Raw genomic sequence first — 19,681 nt, forward strand, 5'->3', positions numbered from 1 at the left:
AGATTGGAGTTCTTAGTGACCTTTTGTAAATCACACCCATGATGCACTTTCTCAAATGTGTAATTTCAGTTTATTTAAAGTGGAATAAGAACTAAGAATTTATGAAATTTGACTGTAGAATTCTTTTCGATTTTTATGATTTCCTCTCCAAATCTTTTATAATTGTCTTCCTGATGCTCATTTTGGCAGTCTTTTTAAGCATTTTACTTTCAGGTGTTTCCACAGCATTTAACTTAATTTTAAAAGAAGGATCAACTTTCCCCTCATTTTGTCATATAAAACTAAAGTTAAATAAAATGCACAATCAAAATATATATTATATGATTACAGAAACAACTGTAAAAAACAGTTTCAGAGATTAATTGATTTTTGGTAATCCTGCAAGCCAAGTGGTGTATAAATCTCTAGACAGATTAGAAAGCAGCCTGTTGGATTTTAGTACACCAGGTGCTTTCAGTATGCTTACAGAGGGAATGGGCCGTGTAGGCTGAATAAACAAAGGATAGTATGAGCTTACAACATTTATTTTTTTCCTGTGATCTTGATAATTTGTGAAATTAATAAAACTATGGCATATGCTCTTGACTTACTGTTTATATCACAGTTCTTAGTTTAGGTGGCATGCTCAAATACATTTCTCACGCAGTTAGCTCCAACCCCTCTCCTTTTTTTATCTTTTAACTTCTTTAGGAATCAGTGAGCATGTACCCTTTCCAGATACACAGCATTGCTCTTTCCACGTTTGCATCTTTGATTGGTCCATTCGGAGGCTTCTTTGCCAGCGGATTCAAAAGAGCATTCAAAATCAAGGTGTGTGTTTAGATTCTTTGTTAGAGTGTTTTAGAATATAATTAGAGAATGTGAGAGGGTTGGAATTTGGTTCTCTTTTGGCCTCCACATTAAGCCCCTGGGCAAAAACGTTTCCACCCTCTGTGTGTCAGCCTCACAGAGTTCCTTCTTTCTTGTTAGGTTTTGGTCGTGCCTTGCCAATGCATCTTAAAGTTTCACGTCACCCTCTCTTCTTGAAATGGCACGTGTCACTTAATGTTGGGACAGACACAGAATCTTGGTCCTTCAGGTGTTCATCCAGGAATCTGGCCATGAATTGTGTTGAGTGTAGTGTCCGGTCACCATCTCGTATGAAGGGGCGTGCAGGAGAATCCTGGAATCTGTGTCTGGATTCTCCAGATCAAGGGGCAGCAGACTCTTTCCGTAAAGGCCCAGCCATATGTTAATAGTAGTGCTGTTCCAAACTGCTCAGCTCCGAATTCTCCATAGTGAGAGAGCCCCATGGACAGAATGTCAATGAATGGGTGTGGCTGTGGTTTAATAAAACTTTACTTACAGAAAACAGGCAGCGGGCTAGATTTGGTCTATGGGACGTAGTCTGCTGGTCCCTGTTCCAGATACTTAAAATCAGCCCTGTGTTTTAAGTTAGAATCTCATAAAATGAAATAATGGCCTCTTATTTCAGCTTTCTTCATGTGGCTTCACTAAGACTGACTGTTGTGCCGCTGGGAGTTAGAGTAGCTTCTGAAGATGGGGCAGTCAGGGCAGGCTTCTCTGAGGAGGTGATGTTTGAGCAGGGATCTGGGGAAAGGATGACGAGTCCTGCAGAGAAATTGAAGGAAGGGAGTTCCAGTGAAAGCACTGGAGCAGAGGAGCCCTCACAGAGGGAAAATGAAGAAGAAGAACATGGCCACGGTAGAGAGTAGATCAGGCTACAGAATGGATGGGGCCAGATCCCAGGGAAATGGGGGACATCCTACCTTAGGTGCATATAATATACAGAAATGTGCAAGATGTTGTCCACACTGATGCTCACCACCTACTTGGGGAGATAATTTATACCCACAAAGGACCACAGCAGTAGCTGTGCAAGACAACAGGCCTGAAAAGTCTGCAAACAGTAAAGCAGGGTTGAGTCACCACGGCTCTCCTGTACTTGGGTCAGTAGGGGAGAGATGGAAGGAAATGTGTTGGCAAAAATTAACCCAAGAATTATTCGATCATTTTTTCAAAGAGAGAAATGTTATGTTTAGAATGGTATTTTCATGTATTTATTCATTGGATTGCCACTCCAGTATTCTTGCCTGGAAAATCCCATGAACAGAGGAGCCTAGCAGGCTGTGTCCATGGGGTTGCAGAGAATTGTACATGACTGAAGTGACTTAGCACGCATGCATAATTGCTTTACAATGTTATGTTAGTTTCTGCTGTGCAACAACGTGAATCTACTCTATGTATACATATTTTCCCTCCCTCTTGAGCTTCCATCCAGCCACCCCCACCCCCACAGTCCTACTCCTTAAGGTCATCACAGAGGATAAACTGAGTTCCCTGTGGTATATACAGCAGCTTCCCACTAGCTATTTTATTTGCTTTAATGGTCTCCAATCCAAGGTTTCTTGTTGAATGATGAGATTTCTTTTTATGTCTGAAATGAAGGTATAATTGCTGTTACATTTTAGAGGTTTTTCAGGTTGCCTGAGTAAATGAGAAGAGCACTTGGTCATTTCCGTTTCCTGGGCACTGACACGTTTCCATTTCCTGGATAGATCTGTTCAAGGTCAACTTGGCAGAGGCTGATTAACCAGTCCCTCCATTTAATGGACTAACATGTCCCAAATGAATTAACTGTTTTGATTTTCTTTTTTACCCCAACACTTTAAAAAAAAAGAAGAAATATTCATCACAGTAGTAAAATATTTATTTCAGCATAAGGACTATTAGGATAAACATGAGCTAGAACCAGTTGTACATCTGTCAACAACACTAAAATAGCACCCTCCCAGTAGCTGCTGATAAAACAGAAGAGCAGGATATATGATTAGTGTTCGCTGATAGCGTTTTTTGTTTAGAAAAAATTTTATTAACTGAAAAAAGTTAGTACTAGATTGAATGAATATTTAAATAATGTTATTTGAAAGCTTTGGCTTGGGACTTCCGTGGCCGCCCAATGGTTAACACCCCCCTGCTTCCACAGCAGCGGGTGTGGGTTGGATCCCTAAAAAGGAAACAACAACATGGAAAGCTGTGGGTCAGTTCAGTAATCACTCTAGCATGATTCTAACATATTCCAAAGATACGGTTTAAATCTGTTGGATATGTTCTAATAAGTTTGTGTTTGTGTGTGCTTAGTCGCTCAGTAGAGTCTGACTCTTTGCGACCCCATGCTTGCCAGGTTCCTTTGTCTGTGGGGATTCTTCAAGGAAGAATACTTGCAGTGGGTTGCCATGCTGTCCTCCAGGAGATCTTCCCAACTCAAGGATCAAACCAAAGTCTCCCGCATTATGGGTGGATTCTTTACCATCTGAGCCACAAGGGAAGCCCTTATATTTAATAGGAAAATCCAATACTAAAGTATTTTCTTTGAAGTCCATGATGTCGAGGAGACATTTACAGATAGAAATTTTATAGCAGGTGATTTTTGAGAATTTACTAATATGTTTGTTGTTGTTGTTGTTGTTGTTGTTTTCTGAAGGATTTTGCAAACACCATTCCTGGACATGGCGGGATAATGGACAGATTTGATTGTCAGTATTTGATGGCAACTTTCGTGCATGTGTACATCACAAGTTTCATAAGGTACTTTTAGATTTTTAAAAAATGTTTTATTAGATAATTTCTTTGAGTGCTCATTTCCATAGGCATTAATTTGAATTAGCTACTTTTTTGTCATTGGTATTCCATAATAGTGAAAGGAATGGTGGCCCCTGGAACCGTGTCACACTGTTGCCTTGGGCTATATGATTAAAGTGTAATTATTTTTCTTAGATTTGAACAGCTTAAAAAATAGTATATGTCATAGTCTAATAGGACTGAGTTAACCTTCAGTCAGCGTGGATGCATGGTACTGGGTTTGGAACAGGAGGAGATTTCATTTCTCAACTGTGGACACTGTGGTGGTAGTCAACACTGAGGGTTCAAAAGGACGGACATCCAGCCCACTAGTTACTGCTGGAGTATCTGTTATGTGTTGGGGCATGTTCTCGGCACGGATATAGCAGAGGACAAAACAAACCAGTCCCGTCTTCAACTTATTTTCTCGTGGGGGAGTTGGAGGGAGGAGGGGCAGGAGTGGACAACAAATAGAGCTTGTTCGGTGGTTGTGAGAACCGTGGAGGAAAATGAAGCAGCGTAAGGGGTTTATGGATGTGCACGTGTGTTGAGGGTGGGAGTGGAGAGGTGAGGCAGGGTGACTGGAGAGTGTTGCTATTTTATATGGGTGCTTTATTCTCATCATTAAACTTTAATGTTTTGGATCTGCCCTAAAACGCCAGTCTGGGATGTGAAGGCTAACCACGTCAACCACATGATAACTTTTTAAAATGATGGTCTCTACTGGTGTCTGAGCCTAGAAAACCTGTAGCTTTGAATATTCCTAAACCTAGGAAACCTGTTATTTGGAGGAAGACTCATATTTATAGTCCCTAAATATGCATTTTAAATCTATACCCATAGTAGTGTGAGCATTTTTGTATTAACCTTTATTTTCCTTGAGCAGTTTTGTTAGGAGTTTATTTCACTAATCTTTTCAAAGAGTTAGATTCTGACTTGAACTTTGGCTGTTGTGTGTTTGTTTTCCATTTCATGATGTCGACTCTCACCTTTCCTTCATCTTTAAAAAAAAATTTTATTGGTGTACAGTTGCTTTACAGTGTTGTTAGTTTCAGGTGTACAGGAAAGTGAATCAGTTATGCATTTATTCATACGCTTTCAGATTCGTTCCCTGTATAGCTTATTATAGAATATTGAGTAGAGTGCCCTATGTTACAGAGTAGGTCCTAGTTAGTTATCTATTTTATATATAGTAGTGTGTGCATGTTAATCCCAAACTCCTAATTTATCCCCTGCCTCCAGCATTTCCCTTTTGGTAAACATAAGTTTATTTTCAAACTCTGTGAGTGTTTCTGTTTTGTAAATAAGTTCATTTGTATCATTTTTTAAAATTAGATTTCCCATATGAGTAATACCATGGTATTTGACTGCACGTCGTGTAATAATCTCTAGCCATCTGTGTTGTTGCAAATGGCATTATTTTCTCCTATTTTATGACTAATATTCCATTGTATATTTGCACCATTCCTCTTTTGATGGACATTTGTAAATAGTGCTGCAGTGAACATTGGGGGTGCATGTATCTTTCTGAATTACGGTTTTCTCTGGATATATACCCAGGAGTAGGATTGCTGGATCATATGGTAGCTCTATTTTTAGTTTTTTAAAGACTCTCCATCCTATTCTCCATGGTGGTTGTACCAATTTACATTCCCACCAGCACTCTCTCCAGTATTTATTGTTTGTAGATTTTTTGGTGATGGGCTTTCTGACAGGTGTGGTGTGATACCTTATTGTAGTTTTGATTTGCATTTCTCAGATAATTAGTGATGTTAAGCATCTTTTCATATGCTTTTTGACCATCTGCGTGTCTTCTTTGAAGAAAGAACTATTTAGATCTTCTGCCTGTTTTTTGATTGGGTTGTTTCTCTTTTTTTTTGGACATAGAGCTGCAGGAGCTGTTTGTTTATTCTGGAGATTAGTCCCTTGTCAGTCGCTTTGTTTGCAAATGTTTTCTCCCGTTCCGTGGTTGTCTTTTTGTTTTGTTTGTGGTTTACTTTGCTGTGCAAAAGCTTTTAAGCATAATTAGGTCCCATTTGCTTATTTTTGTTTCTATTTTCAATAGTCTAGGAGGGGGATCCAGAAAGATCTTGCTGCTGTTTATGTCAAAGACTGTTCTGCCTATGTTTTCCTGTAAGAGTTGTATGGTGTCTAGCCTTACATTTAGGTCTTTGATCCATCTGAGTTTATTTGTGTGTGTGTGTGTTAGGGAATCTTCTAATTTCATTCTTTTACGTGTAGTTGTCCGGTTTTCCCAGCACCACTTATTGAAGAGACTGTCTTTGCTCCATTGTATATTCTTGCCTCCTTTGTGATAGATTAGGTGCTCATAGGTGCATGGGTTTTTTCTGGGTTTTCTATCGGTTCCATTTCTGTTTTTGTGTTCTTTATCTTCCTTAAGTTTCAATTTTCTGTTCCTTTTCCAGCTTCTTGAGATAAAGCTTAGGTTACTGATTTTCAGCTTTCTTGTCTAATATGCTCATCTAACACTATATATTTCTTATTAACTACTGCTTTTTGAGTGCTCTTTTTTAATACTCTTTAAGTACTGTCATCCCACATTTGTATTTTCATTATTCAGCTACAAATATTTTTTGATCTCCAGTATTATATCTTCTTTGACATGGGATTATTTACAAGTTCATTGATTCACTTTCAGAGAAATGGAGACTTTCTCATTCTCCTTTATTGATTTTTGCTTTAATTCTGTGACCAGAAAACATACTGTTATTTCAGTATTTAATATTTATTGAGACTTGCTTTGTGCTCAAGCCTATGGTCTACTCAGATATACATTCCGTGTGTACATGAGACAAGTGCTGTTAAGTCCACTGGGGGGAGTTTAGCTAAATCTTCTGTACTGATTTTTTGGTTTGGTTTTCCATCTGCTTGCTCTGTCAGTTATGAAGAGAGCTTTGTCAGAATCTTCCAGTTTTTGCTTTATAGATATTGAAGTTGTGTTAGTTGTATACACAGTGTATACACTGTTGAATCACTCCTGTCATATAATATTCATCTTTATATACTACCTGTTTAAAGCTTATTTTGTTGAATATAAGCATAGCTACATCAGCCTACTTTTGATTAATGTTTGCATAGTATTTCTTTGTCTGTCCTTTTATTTCTTGTGTGCCTTTCCCCTTATATTTAAAGTGTTTTTCTTCTCACAAGTGTATAGCCGGATTTTGTTTGTTTTTATAACCCAGTTGACAGTCTTTGTCTTTTTGATTGGAGTATTTAATCCATTTGCATGTGACTTATTCACTGATCTATTTGAGTCTTAGTAATTGGTGATTAAATCCTTAGAACTCTTTCTTTTCTGAGGATGGTAGCTCTTAGAGCGTTAACTCATACTTTTTTTGCTTTTTGATCTGCTGCTCTCTCAGTAGGAAAAAGTCAGGCTGAGCCTTGTTGTCCTCCATTTGAAAGTAAATATTTAGATGATTAGAAATACAGTGCTAGAGCCAACGTGCAACTAGCTGGGAGCACCTGAGGACAATTTTGCATTTAGCTGAACTTGCTAGAATAGCCTTCCCTTTCTCTGTGGGGCCCTGCTCTGGGTTTATGTTATTAAGTTGCTGAGTCTTTTGAAGAAATATAAGACAAGCTGTGTCTTGACGTGAGTAGACTATGGTTGTGGAAGACTTAGGGTTTCAGGGTTTTGGGAAATGATTTGAGCCACGTGCACAAAGGTGTGACCTATGAGACAGCTAATCCATGCTATTGTGCAGCTTTTTGAATCAAAGATTTTCTCTGTGATATCACCCTACAGCAAACATTTCTTGGTTGCTGGGTTTTCTACTTCTTATAATTCCATCTGAACTGAAGTTGTTTAGTCACTAAGTCATGTCTGACTCTTTTGGGACTCCATGGACTGTAGCCCACCAGGCTCCTTGGTCCATGCGATTCTCCAGGCAAGAGTACTAGAGTGGGTTGCCATTTCCTTCTGCAGGGGATCTTCCTGACCCAAGGATGAAACCTGAGTCTCCTGCATTGGTAGGTGGGTCCTTTACCACTGAGCCACCAGAGAATCCCTTGAACTGAAGAGCCCTTATCATAAGTCATAAATTTAATTACCCATGTAAATGTCTTTCTCAGAATTCTGTGCCATTCTCCACCTATTACTTGTGTCTTGCTTCTTTTTCCCATTGGATTTCCTGAAAAGTAAACCTACTCTGCTTTTCCTGTTCAAGTGAATTGTAGGAATTGCAAAGAATAGTACATATGCATTACGGTCTGAATGAGGTGCATTCTGAATTTGACAAAATAGCACTTTAGCAGAAAGTGATCTGTAGCTTACAAATGGATTGAGTGCTAGTCCAAAAGGTAGGAAATTGCACTCCCCTGCCTGTCACAGTGTCTCAGGATAGAAGAGTATGAAGTCCTGGTTGGGACCTTTTCTGACTCGGAGTGCACCAGGGGAGGGTGCAGAGAGAAGGGCCGGTGTAGGGATGCTGGAGAAGCCTAGGGAGAGGCCCCTGCCTGGTACCTGGTGGAGAGCAGTCACAGCCCAGTGGATACTTAACACTGCCTGGGCTTATTTCCTGCCCAGTGGGAGTGGGACTGCTGGGTAAGGTGGATAAGGCAGGCAGGGTTCTCCAGCTCCCTGTCCTCCTTTCAGCTAAAGCAAGGTGGGTGCGAATGTGCGTGTTCAGTTGTGTCCGACTCTTTATGACCCCATGGACAGTAGCCTGCCAGGCTCCTCTGTCCATGAAATTTTCCAGGTAAGAATACTCCAGTGGGTTGCCATTTCCTACTCCAGGGCACCTTTGCAACCCAGTGATCGAACTGGAGTCTCTAGCATCTCCTGCATTGGCAGGCAGATTCTTTACCACTGGCACCACAGCTGGAGCAGAGCCCCTTCTATTTCATTTCTGTTGTTGGGGTTTACCCAAGACCTTCTTTGAACAAAGGCTGTTGTTCCCACTGCAGATCCCAGGTGGCAGCTTCAGTGCAGGCTCAGCACTTTGTGTATTCTTTCAAAACACCTTCCTTGTCTGATGTTTCTTTGAAGCAAAAATATTTATGTTTTCATGTTCTCTTCTAGTTTATCTTCATCTACCAGGAACTGTGCTCCTTTTCTTACAGAATGGTTTCTGTGTCTTGTCCAATCTCAGGTTTTGTTACCAACCTTCACTTCTCACTCAGGTTGCCCTTTTGAGAAGTTTTGTGGAATGCGTGGATCTGCACTCCATCAGTGCCTCGTGTTGACCCTGTCTTCTGTGTTTGTGCGTTTCTCTCACATCTACACTCCACGCCTCTCAGTGGAGAGTTCTAGGTTTTTTTCCCCCCCGTGACACTAACATTAAAGTGAGCTCTGAGTAGGAGCTGTTTCAGTTAAGAGTGGTCCTTTGCACTTAAATGCATGACTTATTTTATCTTTTAAAAATACTTCTCTGTGGTGTTGGGTCTTTGTCGCTGTGTGTGGGCTTTCTCTAGTTGTGGTGTGTGGCTTCTTACTGCGGTGTCTTGTTGCAGAGCACAGGCTCTAGCGTGCACAGGCTCAGTAGCTGTGGTGCACAGCTTTCACCTGCTCCTTGCCATGTGCAATCTTCCCAGACCAGGGGTCGAACCCATGTCCCCTGCATTGGCAGGTGGATCTCTATCCATTGTACCACCGAAAGGGAAAGTGTTGGTCACTCAGTTGTGTCTGACTCTTTGCGACCCCATGGACTGTAGCCTGCCAGGTTCCTCTGTCCATAGAATCTGAAATAATGGTGTGGGGAGCCATTCCCTTCTCCAGAGGATCTTTCCGACCCACTGATCAAACCCAGGTCTCCTGCATTGTAGGCAGATTCTTTACTGTCTGAGCCCCTATTGTGCCACCAGGGAAGTCCTGAAGGCATGGTTTATTTTAAATACAAGGCTATGCTGCCTTCAGCTCTCTCAAAATAGTGTGAACTTTGTCTTTTCTGCTGTTTCCAGGGGTCCGAATCCCAGCAAAGTGCTGCAGCAGCTGTTGGTGCTTCAACCAGAACAGCAGTTAAATATCTATAAAACGCTGAAGACTCATCTCATTGAGAAGGGAATACTACAGCCCACCTTGAAGGTATAACTGGAGCCGGAGAGGGATGGACCAACAATAAAGAATTCTACAGGAAAGCACTGACAGATGACATTTTTGTAATTGTACAGAGAAACAGTTGAAAATGCAATGGATTGAAGTTTTGCAGACATGAATATTTCCTCTCTGAAGTTACTGTGAATATTTAACATTTTCTTGATCTAAGTTATGAAATAAGTAGCAAATGGAGGGCAAAATGTCTTGTACTTTTTCTAAAGTGTATTTTCTGATGTTAACTTCCTTCCCATTACTTGCTAACTTTCGTCACTTAAAAGACTTGTATTTTAAAGAGTCACACACTATGAAATGAGTACATTGAGGGTGTCTTGAGGTTGCACCTGGCGGTATGCCCTTTTCACAAATATTTGCCTTTGTAGTCGGAGCCGTTCTTCATTTTCAGCAAAACGTTTTATGTAAGGCACAATAGGAAGCTAGTTCTCCTCCACTTCCTCCTCTTCCAGTCTGAAGTATTTTCTGAAGGGCTGACTTGGATCCAAAAAAAAGAATAACTGTCCACTTTTCAAAGAAGTAATTATTTGCCAGGGGAAAACATTCCACTTTTAGGTAGGTTTGAAATTCAAGAGAGAGGGACTGAAGTTTCTACCACGATTGGTTTGCTCGAAAGAGCCGACATCAGACTACTTTGATAAAATGGTTTGGAAAAAAACAGGATCTTCTCAAAAGCTTTCAAGAGAAATAGGAGAATTCCGCTGGGAAGAACGGATGTGCGCATGCTCCACCCGTCATCTCAACAGACAGGCAGTCAGGAGGCAGCACTGGATGATGGCACGCACAGCCTGCCTCTTGGTTGACTTCTCTGCCTTCGTTTCCCTGTGAGCTGTTCTCCGTAAGTTCTGTGCCCACGAACATCAGTATATAAGGTAGTGAGGCGGCGTGGTGATTGAGGCAGAGCAGGGGGTGCTCTGCTGAGTGAGAGCAATGCCCCCACCACCAAGATGCAGCTCCACATGCCTGGGCCCCAGGTGCCTGGCTCCTGGTGCCCGTGGAGCCCACCGGACATGCCCCTGGGAAGAAGCGAGATCTGCCTGGAAACCCCATCCCAGACAGGCTCCATGGTAGCAGCTAATTTTTGTCGCATTCCTCTTTCACATCATGTCACAAAACCCGAGGTCATCAGCTGGTGTTTTTTTCTTCCAACAACGAAAATCAAGCGGAAGTGATTCCCACCAAGAACAAAAAGCACACGAATGCCAAACCTTTCTTTCGGTGGACTGGACACTGGAACCAGAGGAGGATAAATTTCTTCTCGGTGGATGTCAGTAATCTACTGTTGCTGTGTGCTCACTACAACCGTATTTATTGTATCGAACGGTCAGCACAAAAACCTTCAAAAATTGCCGAGTGCTCCTTGGCTAAATGTTCGGAGAGGAGAAGTTGATATATTTTAAAGAATGTTTTGTTAATGAAAAGAGTACATATTTTTGTTTAAATCAGAAACAAATTTCAATTATTTTATATTTCTCTTCTACAACTCTACTTAAAATAAAAAAATTGTGGATATGCCTGGGTTCCACAGATGTAAACTAGCAGCCTTATCCCGTGTACTACGTGACTGTGGTAGATATAAACTCAGTCCCAAGAGTCTAATATCTTGGTTTGGCATGCACTCAATCAGTTCATCACCACTGAATGTGTGCAGTCAGCGTTATTCCACACTATTCCATAAACACCTAGAATTGGCCCTGGAGATGTTATTACAGAAGGAAGTGATCCTTTTTAAAATCAGGCTACCTTCAGGTTAATTTTCAACATCGCTCTTTTTTACTTGCTGCATTAAAAGCCCCAAATGTGGATCATAAAAGAATTTTACTTACCAAAGTTTAAAAAATATTGTAATAGGAACTCCTGTTGAAAACTTGGTGATTTGCACAATAAGAACTTCTTGGAGAAAATGCAGTTTCCTCTGCATTTTTCTTTAGTGATGAGTGAAGTATTGCAGTATAGAATTATGAGAGCATTACTGAATATATGTATTATAAAATTGATACTATTATAAACAAAATCTGAAGCTAGAAGTATTTGGGGTCACAGTCATAGCTATCCTCAAATATACTTTTAGAGTTGGGTGTATATTATTCTATATGTAAAAAAAAATTCTTAATTTTAACAGAGCTCTAAAGATTGACCTTTTTAGTGTACTTTTATAGCATGTATATTAAAATAGAATATATTTTAGCAAGAATAAAGTTTGGCAAAGATTGCCATAAAACCTTGACTTTGATCACTTTTATATTTGCACTCTGAAGAGGGTTTAAATTCCAGTGTAGCAAATGTGATGACAGAAAAAATGGAAGACTAGGAACTTCCTTTATAGTAATGGCTAACTGTTCCAATCTGCTGTTTGGAGAGGTACTCTGAGGGTCCTGACTGTTTAGTACAAATGTTTCCTCAGTGCTTTTCCCCTCGTGGTGATAGGTATACATTTACTGTCTGAGAATAAAAAGGCTACACCCACACACCCTTTTATTTTTATAGTATCTCTTCATTTGTAATTTGGTTTGAACAAAGAAAGTGTCACCTATCAGGGGAAAAGAAAAAGTAGAATCAGTGTATACCTACTGTATATGGCTGGAAGGTAGCTTATGATATGTGTTAATCCATTCTCTGAACCTCTTACTCAGACAGGAAAATAAACAAATCACGTTTGAACTCTGTTGTGTGTTTTCTCTTTGGAGAAGAAACATTTCATTCAGCAAATACAGAAACTGTGTATACTCCGTCACCAACACCTACAGTGACATCTTCAGGGCAGGGGAGTAAATAAGCTCTGCTGATCATTAAACTTGGTTGTTGAGAGGTGATATCCTCTTGATAGAAAGAGGACTGAATGTCTTGGGTATGTCTTAGTTTGAAATTGCTATTTATTTTTGTGAATCTTTATTCATCATCACTAGAGCTCTAAGCTGCATGGACAGTGAGTGGTGTCTGTCTTGATGGCCACTGTGTTACCAGGGTCTGGCTCAATGCTGGCATCTCCCCAGGTCCTCAAGCTTCACATCCCCATTTGTGTCTCTTGAACAGCCTCTCCACTCTCATCCCAGTTTTTATTTGGTGCGACTCTAAGATGGGCTTCATTACTCTTAGTTCCTATGGTTAAGGGTTAAGTGAAAACTCCTATGAATATGTTGTGATTTGGGTTCAGCATAAAGGAGCTGAGCCTTGGTGTCCTTCCTTCTTCCTCTCTGCTCCTCTCCTGTTGCCCATCTCTGCTGGGAAGTGACTGTTTGGTAGGACTGAACAGAATGGTGTCCACATGTCTGGTCTCATCTGGTTTAGGTAGTTTTAATGTAAGTGGGAAGATTCCCCTGGAGGAGGGCATGGCAACCCACTTGAGTAGTCTTGCCAGGAAAACGCCATGGACAGAGGAGCCTGGTGGTGCTGTAGTCCATAGGGGTGCAGAGTTGGCCATGACTGAGTGACTTAGCAATGTAAGTGCTCCTTGAATGGACACCATCATTCTGACCTCCATGGACGAGCTGCTGCCCTGCACAGAGTCCACAGCCAGTTCTCCTTACCAGCTCTGAAACTTCGAGTTTAAAATTCACTCCCTGAGCAAGGGCTGTATTTGGGAATCTTCATGCAGTGGCTGCAAATAAAGGCAGATCTAGACAATTTAACCAAAATCAGAAGCCTGTCTCACCTTAATCCCATTGTCTTCCTTTTCCTGCACAGAAGGGGAGAATATTCTTGAAACATCAGATAACAAGGAGAGTCATTTAGTACGGGCTGATGAGTCGAATATTATCTGTTGATGGTGAAGTGAGTTTCCAAAATGAACTGAGAGAATACTCTGGTCCTTAAATGTGTACAGAGGACACGGGTGGGTAAACCAGCAGTCTTGTTGCCCAGAGAAAGAGATTCATTGAAGGACAGTCCACCTGAAGGTGTCCTCTTGGAAAAAATGAAATTTCAAACTGCTCTGTCAAACTTACAGGACAATGGGGTATGGATTTGGGGTTTAAGCTCTCATAGCCTCCTTTTCTGCTGTGTATTCAGCTGGAGTGTATCCAGGTGGTCTTTAATTCAAGCATGTGCAATGTTCAAACTTCAGACAGGACCTAGAAAAGTGGTAAGTTTGGAGAAGAGTCTTGAATAATCTATTTAGTATATTTTTGATCAGTTTTAATAAATCTCAAAACTTTGTGAGGGAACCAGAGGCTTCAACAAGTACAGGTAAGGTAGACACATTTGTATCATTAGCAATTTTGTTTTCCCCCCCAATATTGATACAGTTTATGTACCATAATACTGTGCAACCATTACCACCTGTGGTTTGAGAACATTCCCATCACTCCAGAAAAGTCCCTGGTGCCCATTTGCACATAATCCTCACTCCAACCTCCAGCTTTAGGCAACCACTGGTTTGCTTTCTGTCTTTAGGAATTTGCTTTTTCTGGACACAGCATACACACAGACTCATACACTATGCAGTGTTCTATGTCTGGCATAATATTTTTGCATATATCAGTACTTCTTTCCTTTTTATTAATACTGTAAATGCTGACCCATTTACCTGTTGATGATTTCAGTTATTTCCAATTTTTGGTTCTTGTGCAAAATGTTGACGTGTGTTGTGTCGGCATGTCTGCATTCCCTTCAGATTTCCAGGGTGAGATTGCTGGGTCATATAGTAAGTTTATGTTTAACTTTTAAAGAAATGGCCAAACTGTCCAAAGTACAATCTTATATTCCTACCAGCAGTGCACAAGTGTTCCAATTTACCTACATCCTCACCAAAACTCAGCATTGTCTTCTTTCAGAAATTTTATTGGAGTCTAGTTGATTTACAGGGTTGTGTTCGTTTCAGTTGTACAGCAAAGTGAATGTTATACATATACACACTTTTTTTTTGGTGTTGTCTTTTTAAAGATGGCCATTCTGGCTGGCGTGCTGAGGCATCTCAAGGTGGTTTTAGTTTGCATTTCCCCAATGGCTAATGGTGTTGAGCATCTTTTCATGGGCCATTTGTATATCTTCTGTGATAAAATGTCTGTTCGTATCTTTGCACATTTTTACATGTGATGTTTTTCCTAAGTTGTAGGAGATTATTATGTATCCTAGATACAAATCCCTTATCAGATATATGACTTACGAATATGTCCCAGCCACCTGGGAGGCCCTGAAGGCTGTTGAAATAACAAGACGAGATTTAAAACATTAATAAACAGTTTATAAAGCAGCAGCAGGATTTGAGAGGATTGACTCTAATTTTGAAAGAAGTTCTACTGTGGGTAAAACGCTGTCAAGCAGCATTGCATGCTAAAGAGAAATCGTTTGTGAAAGCAAAAGTCAATAGTTGTGGCAAAATTCATTGTTGTTTTAAGAAATTCCACAGTCACCCCAACTTTAGCAACTACCACCCTGATCAGTTAGCAGCATCAACATTGAGGTAAGATCCTCCACCTGCAAAAAGGTTATGACTCATTGAAGGGTCAGGTGATGGTTACATTTTTTAACAATATTTTAAAGTTGAGATATATACATTATTTTTTAGACATATTGCTATTGCACACTTAAAAGACCACAGTATAACATATGCCTTGAGAAACCAAGAAATTCAGGTGACTTGCTTTTAGATATTTGCTTTATTGAGTGGAAATGAACCTACAGTATCTCTAAGGTATGTCTATATAAAATCTTATACTCATTTTCTTAACTTTATACGTATTTCATTTTTGGGAATGATAATGTAAATGGCATTGTTTTTAATTTCAAATTTCACTTGTTCATTGCTGACATATAGGAAAGTGACTTATTTTTATAATATGAAAACTTTCTATTAATGTTTATTAATTAAAGGAGTTTTTGGTCACATTTTGAGGGGGTTTCTACATACAATCCTGTCACCTGGCAACAAAAAGTTTAATGTCTTTCTTCCCAGCTGTATACTTAATTTTCTTGTCTTACTGCATTAGGCAGAACTTCCAGTATGATGTTGAGGAGTGATGATGGACCTTGCTTTGTAGCTGATTTTAGTGGTAAAGCTGTAAGCTTCTCATCTTTGAATATCATATTAGCTGTAGATTTTTTTTTGGTAGAGAGTCTTTATCAAGTTGAGGTGGTTCTCCTCTATTCCTAGTTTACTGAGAGCTTTTAGTGAATAAGTGTTGGACTTTGTCAAATGCTTTTTTTTTTTTTTTTGCATTTGATATGATCATATTTTTCTTTTTCAGCTAAATGATGTGATGGATTACATTGATTTTTAAATGTTGAGCCAGCCTTGAACACTTGAAATATATCTCACTTGGTTATGGTATATAATTCTCTTTATACATTGCTGGATTTGATTTGCTACTACTTTGCGGAGGATTTTGCACCTATGTTCATGAGAGATTGCAGTTTTCTTGTAATGGTTTTATCTGCTTTTGGTATTAAGCTAATGCTGTTTGCATAGAATGAGTTAGGAAGTGTTTCCTCTGCTTCTGTCCTCTGAAAGAGACTGTAGACAATTGGTATCATTTCTTCCTTTTTGATAGAATTTACCAGTGAACCCACCTGGGCCTGGTATTGTCTGTTTCAGAAGGTTATTAAGTATTGATTTAATTTCTTTGATAGAAGACTATTTCTTGTATGAGCTTTGGCATATTGTGTCTTTCAAGGAATTGGTCCACTTCATCTAGGTAGCAAATTTGTGGGCATAAGAGTTATTTATAGTGTTCCTTTATTGTCCTTTTAATTTCACAGGATCTCTGGTGATAGATTCTATTTCTTTTCTAATATCAGTAATCAGTGTCCTCTCTTTATTTTAAGGTAGATTGGCTAGAGGCCTATTGATTTTTAGTGATATTTTCAAAGAACCAGCTTTTGGTTTCACTGATTTTTTGGTACTGATTTCTTGTTTTCAACTTCACTGATTTCTGTTCTCACTGTTTCTCTTCTTATGCTTACTTTGGATTTACTTTGCTCTTCTTTAGGTTATTGATTTTCGGTCTTTATTCTTTTCTAATATATGCACTCAAGTGGTATAAATCTCCCTTTCTGTTCCTTTCACTTACAAATTTTGGTAAGTTGCATTTTCATTCAGCTCAAAATATTTTAATATTTCTTTTGAGATTTCTTCTTTGATGCATGTATTTAAGCTCCATGTATTTTGGAATTTCTAGTTTATTTCTTTGTGGTCTGAAAGCAGACATTCTATTATTTCTTTTTTTAAGTTTAGATGTATTTTATGGCCCAGAATATGGTCTATTTTGGTGAATTCCATGGGACTTTGAGAAGAATGTGTATTCTGTTGTTATTGGGTGTCTGTGCATGTCAGTTTTACCCAGTTGAGTGATGGTGCTCTTAAGTTCAGCCGTGTCTGCACTAAATTTCTGTCTCCTGCATCTGTCCATTTCTGATGGCTGAAGTCTCCACCTATGACAGTGCATCCATCTGATTCTCTTTCCATTCCCAGGGTACTACAGCAGGCTGTCACTCTCAGCTTGAAAGTACATTAGAAAGTGGCCTGTCTCTAAATCAAAGAGACATTTTAATGAGGGCTCATAGGTGACAGAGAAGGGACTGAGGGTTGGCTGGTGCTGTTCTCTGAGAATAAAAAAGGGTTGGACACATTGCTGGAGGGAATGTAAAATGAGAGAACTGTTTTGGAAATCAGGTTGGCAGTTCCTCAACATGGTAAAGCATTACCATATGATCCAGCAATTCCACTCTTGGGTATATATATATGAAAATGCCCAATGTAAACACAAATGTTTGCAACAGCATTAATCATAACAGCAAACAGTGGATGCAAACTACATGTCCATCAGGTGGTGAATGGATAAATAAAGTGTGTTATATCCACATCACGGACTAAACTACTTGGCCATAAAAAGGACGTTCTGATACATGATACAATATGAATGAAACTCCAAAATATTATGTTCACTGACATAGGACAGCCCCTAAAGAGCACATACTGACAATTCCATTCAACCAAATGTCCAGAACAGGCAACTCTATAGACAGGGAGTAGGTCAGTGGCTGCCAGGGTTGGGGACAGGGTGGAGAATGGGGACTAATGGTGTGAGATTTCCTTAGGGGTGATGCAGATGTTCTAAAATTAGACGATAGTGACAGCTGCACAACTCTGAACATGCTAAACTCAGAGAGTCTTATTTGATGAATTTTTATAGGATGTTAATAAAGTTGTTAAATGACTAGACGATCTGTCATGGTAGATGTACAGGGGAACGTATCCTGGGCCTGGGGAGGAGCAGGGGAGAGCTGCCGACTGTCTCCACAACTAGGGGCCCCACGATGTGTTCAGCCTCCCCTCCTTGCCCACATGTCTGATGGGCATCATTGAGGGGTCGGCTTAGTATTGCCCGGAGGTCTGGAAAGGCCTCCCTTAGAAGGTGACGGTTGAGACGTGACTGAGGCAGGGGAGTGAGGAAGTGGGGCACAGATGGGTTAGGAGCCTCAAGGCAGACGTTACAGTTCGGGGGAGAGCCTGGCAAGTGTGCAGAATGAAGGAGGTAGGAGGTGAGGAGCCCTGCAGGTTTTAAGGAGGACTGACAGAATCCAGCGTCTTAGTGCGCTTGCCTGGCTAAGAATGGACCATGAAATCCCACAGCTAGTCCCCAAAGTAAGGGTGAATTTACTCACACTGTATGTCAGCAAGTGCAAACTCTGGGTTGGAATACCCACGTTTAAAAGGAGGAAGATGCAGATCAACGCTATCACATCTACACAAAACAAAGGAAGACAGGAAAGCAGGCACACACGCCAAGAGCCCAGTCTAGGGGGCGGGGGAGGAAAACCACCCTAGAGAAGATTATTTTCTGGGAAGGCTTTGTATTATGTAATTCAGTGAAAATATGAGTTCAATAAAGGAACAGCGATGAAATGAGAGAATAATAGAATGATGTGAAAATGAAGATTGAAGAGTTGAGAAAACCAACTGTGATGAGATTGTCATTCTTACTGAATTAGAAACAGTAAGAAATGGAATAGACTCACTGAAAATACAACTATAGATCTTACACCGACTTGAAGGCAAGCCTCTCGTTTATAGGCTAGAAAGTTCTTGAGGTTAGTTATGTCATTTTTGTATCATCCACAAGGCCCAGTGGAATATGTATCATCATGGACATAGAGATTGCTACCTTAGGAGAAGGAAAAATCTATGTGGATGGATCCACACTTGAGCCACAAGCATACTTGGTCACACTGCTGGGGTAGGTCTTGGTTTCTTTCTCTTGGCAGAATTGGCCTGCAGGGTCACACTGAGATGACCCTTGAGTTTATAGTCAGGCTGCTTAGGTTGACCTTTGCTCCCTGGTTTATTTCTTCCTAATCAGTTGGATCATAAGGCTGAGCACTCAAGAATTGGTGCCTTTGAACTGTGGTGCTGGAGAGTCCCTTGGACTGCAAGGAGATCAAACCAGTCAATCCTAAAGGAAATCAACCCTGAATATTCATTGAAAGGACTGATGCTGAAGCTCCAATACTTTAGCTACCTGATGCGAAGAGCTGCCCCACTGGAAAAGACCTTGATGCTGGGAAAGACTGAAGGCAAAAGGGGAAGAGGGTGGCAGAGGATGAGATGGTTAGATTGAATCACTAAGTCAATGGACATGAATCTGAGCAAACTCTGGGCGATAGTGGAGGACAGAGGAGCCTGATGGGCCACAGTCTATGGGGTGGCAAAGAGTTGGACTTGACTTAACGACTGAACAGCAACAAATCAGGTTGCAAACAGGTGGCTTGGCTTTTATGTACAAAAAATATTTTAGGGTACAGGTTTTGTTTGAAATGTATAGGAGTGCTTGAGGGCAAAATCACGAAGGAATTGTTTTCCTATGAATAATAGTTCTGTGCTCTGGAATGCAGCTTGCAACTTGCCTTTGCCTTTGTTGAGCAGGAAGTGTGATAGTTGAAGGCCAAGGTTGAAGTTCCAACCCTTTCTCTTTATGATAAAGCTGGGCATGATAGAAATAATATCCTAGTACGTTTTCACTGTAGTCAACACCACTGCCCCGCAGCACCCAC

At 40.3% G+C, this 19,681-nt stretch overlaps 1 protein-coding gene across 1 annotated transcript in view; it reads left to right on the plus strand.

Moving 5' to 3' along the window:
• Positions 1-10,082, plus strand: part of CDS1 (CDP-diacylglycerol synthase 1) — a 73,370-nt gene extending 63,288 nt beyond the window's left edge. The window contains exons 11-13 of the mRNA XM_068975328.1: positions 691-810; positions 3,485-3,588; positions 9,547-10,082. Coding sequence (XP_068831429.1) covers positions 691-810; positions 3,485-3,588; positions 9,547-9,676 — 354 coding nt within the window. The 3' untranslated portion in view covers positions 9,677-10,082. The remainder of the gene's footprint in view (positions 1-690; positions 811-3,484; positions 3,589-9,546) is intronic.
• The last annotated feature ends 9,599 nt before the right edge of the window (positions 10,083-19,681 follow it).

Source organism: Capricornis sumatraensis, chromosome 7, assembly GCF_032405125.1.
Source record: "Capricornis sumatraensis isolate serow.1 chromosome 7, serow.2, whole genome shotgun sequence".
NCBI classification, from domain to species: domain Eukaryota; kingdom Metazoa; phylum Chordata; class Mammalia; order Artiodactyla; family Bovidae; genus Capricornis; species Capricornis sumatraensis.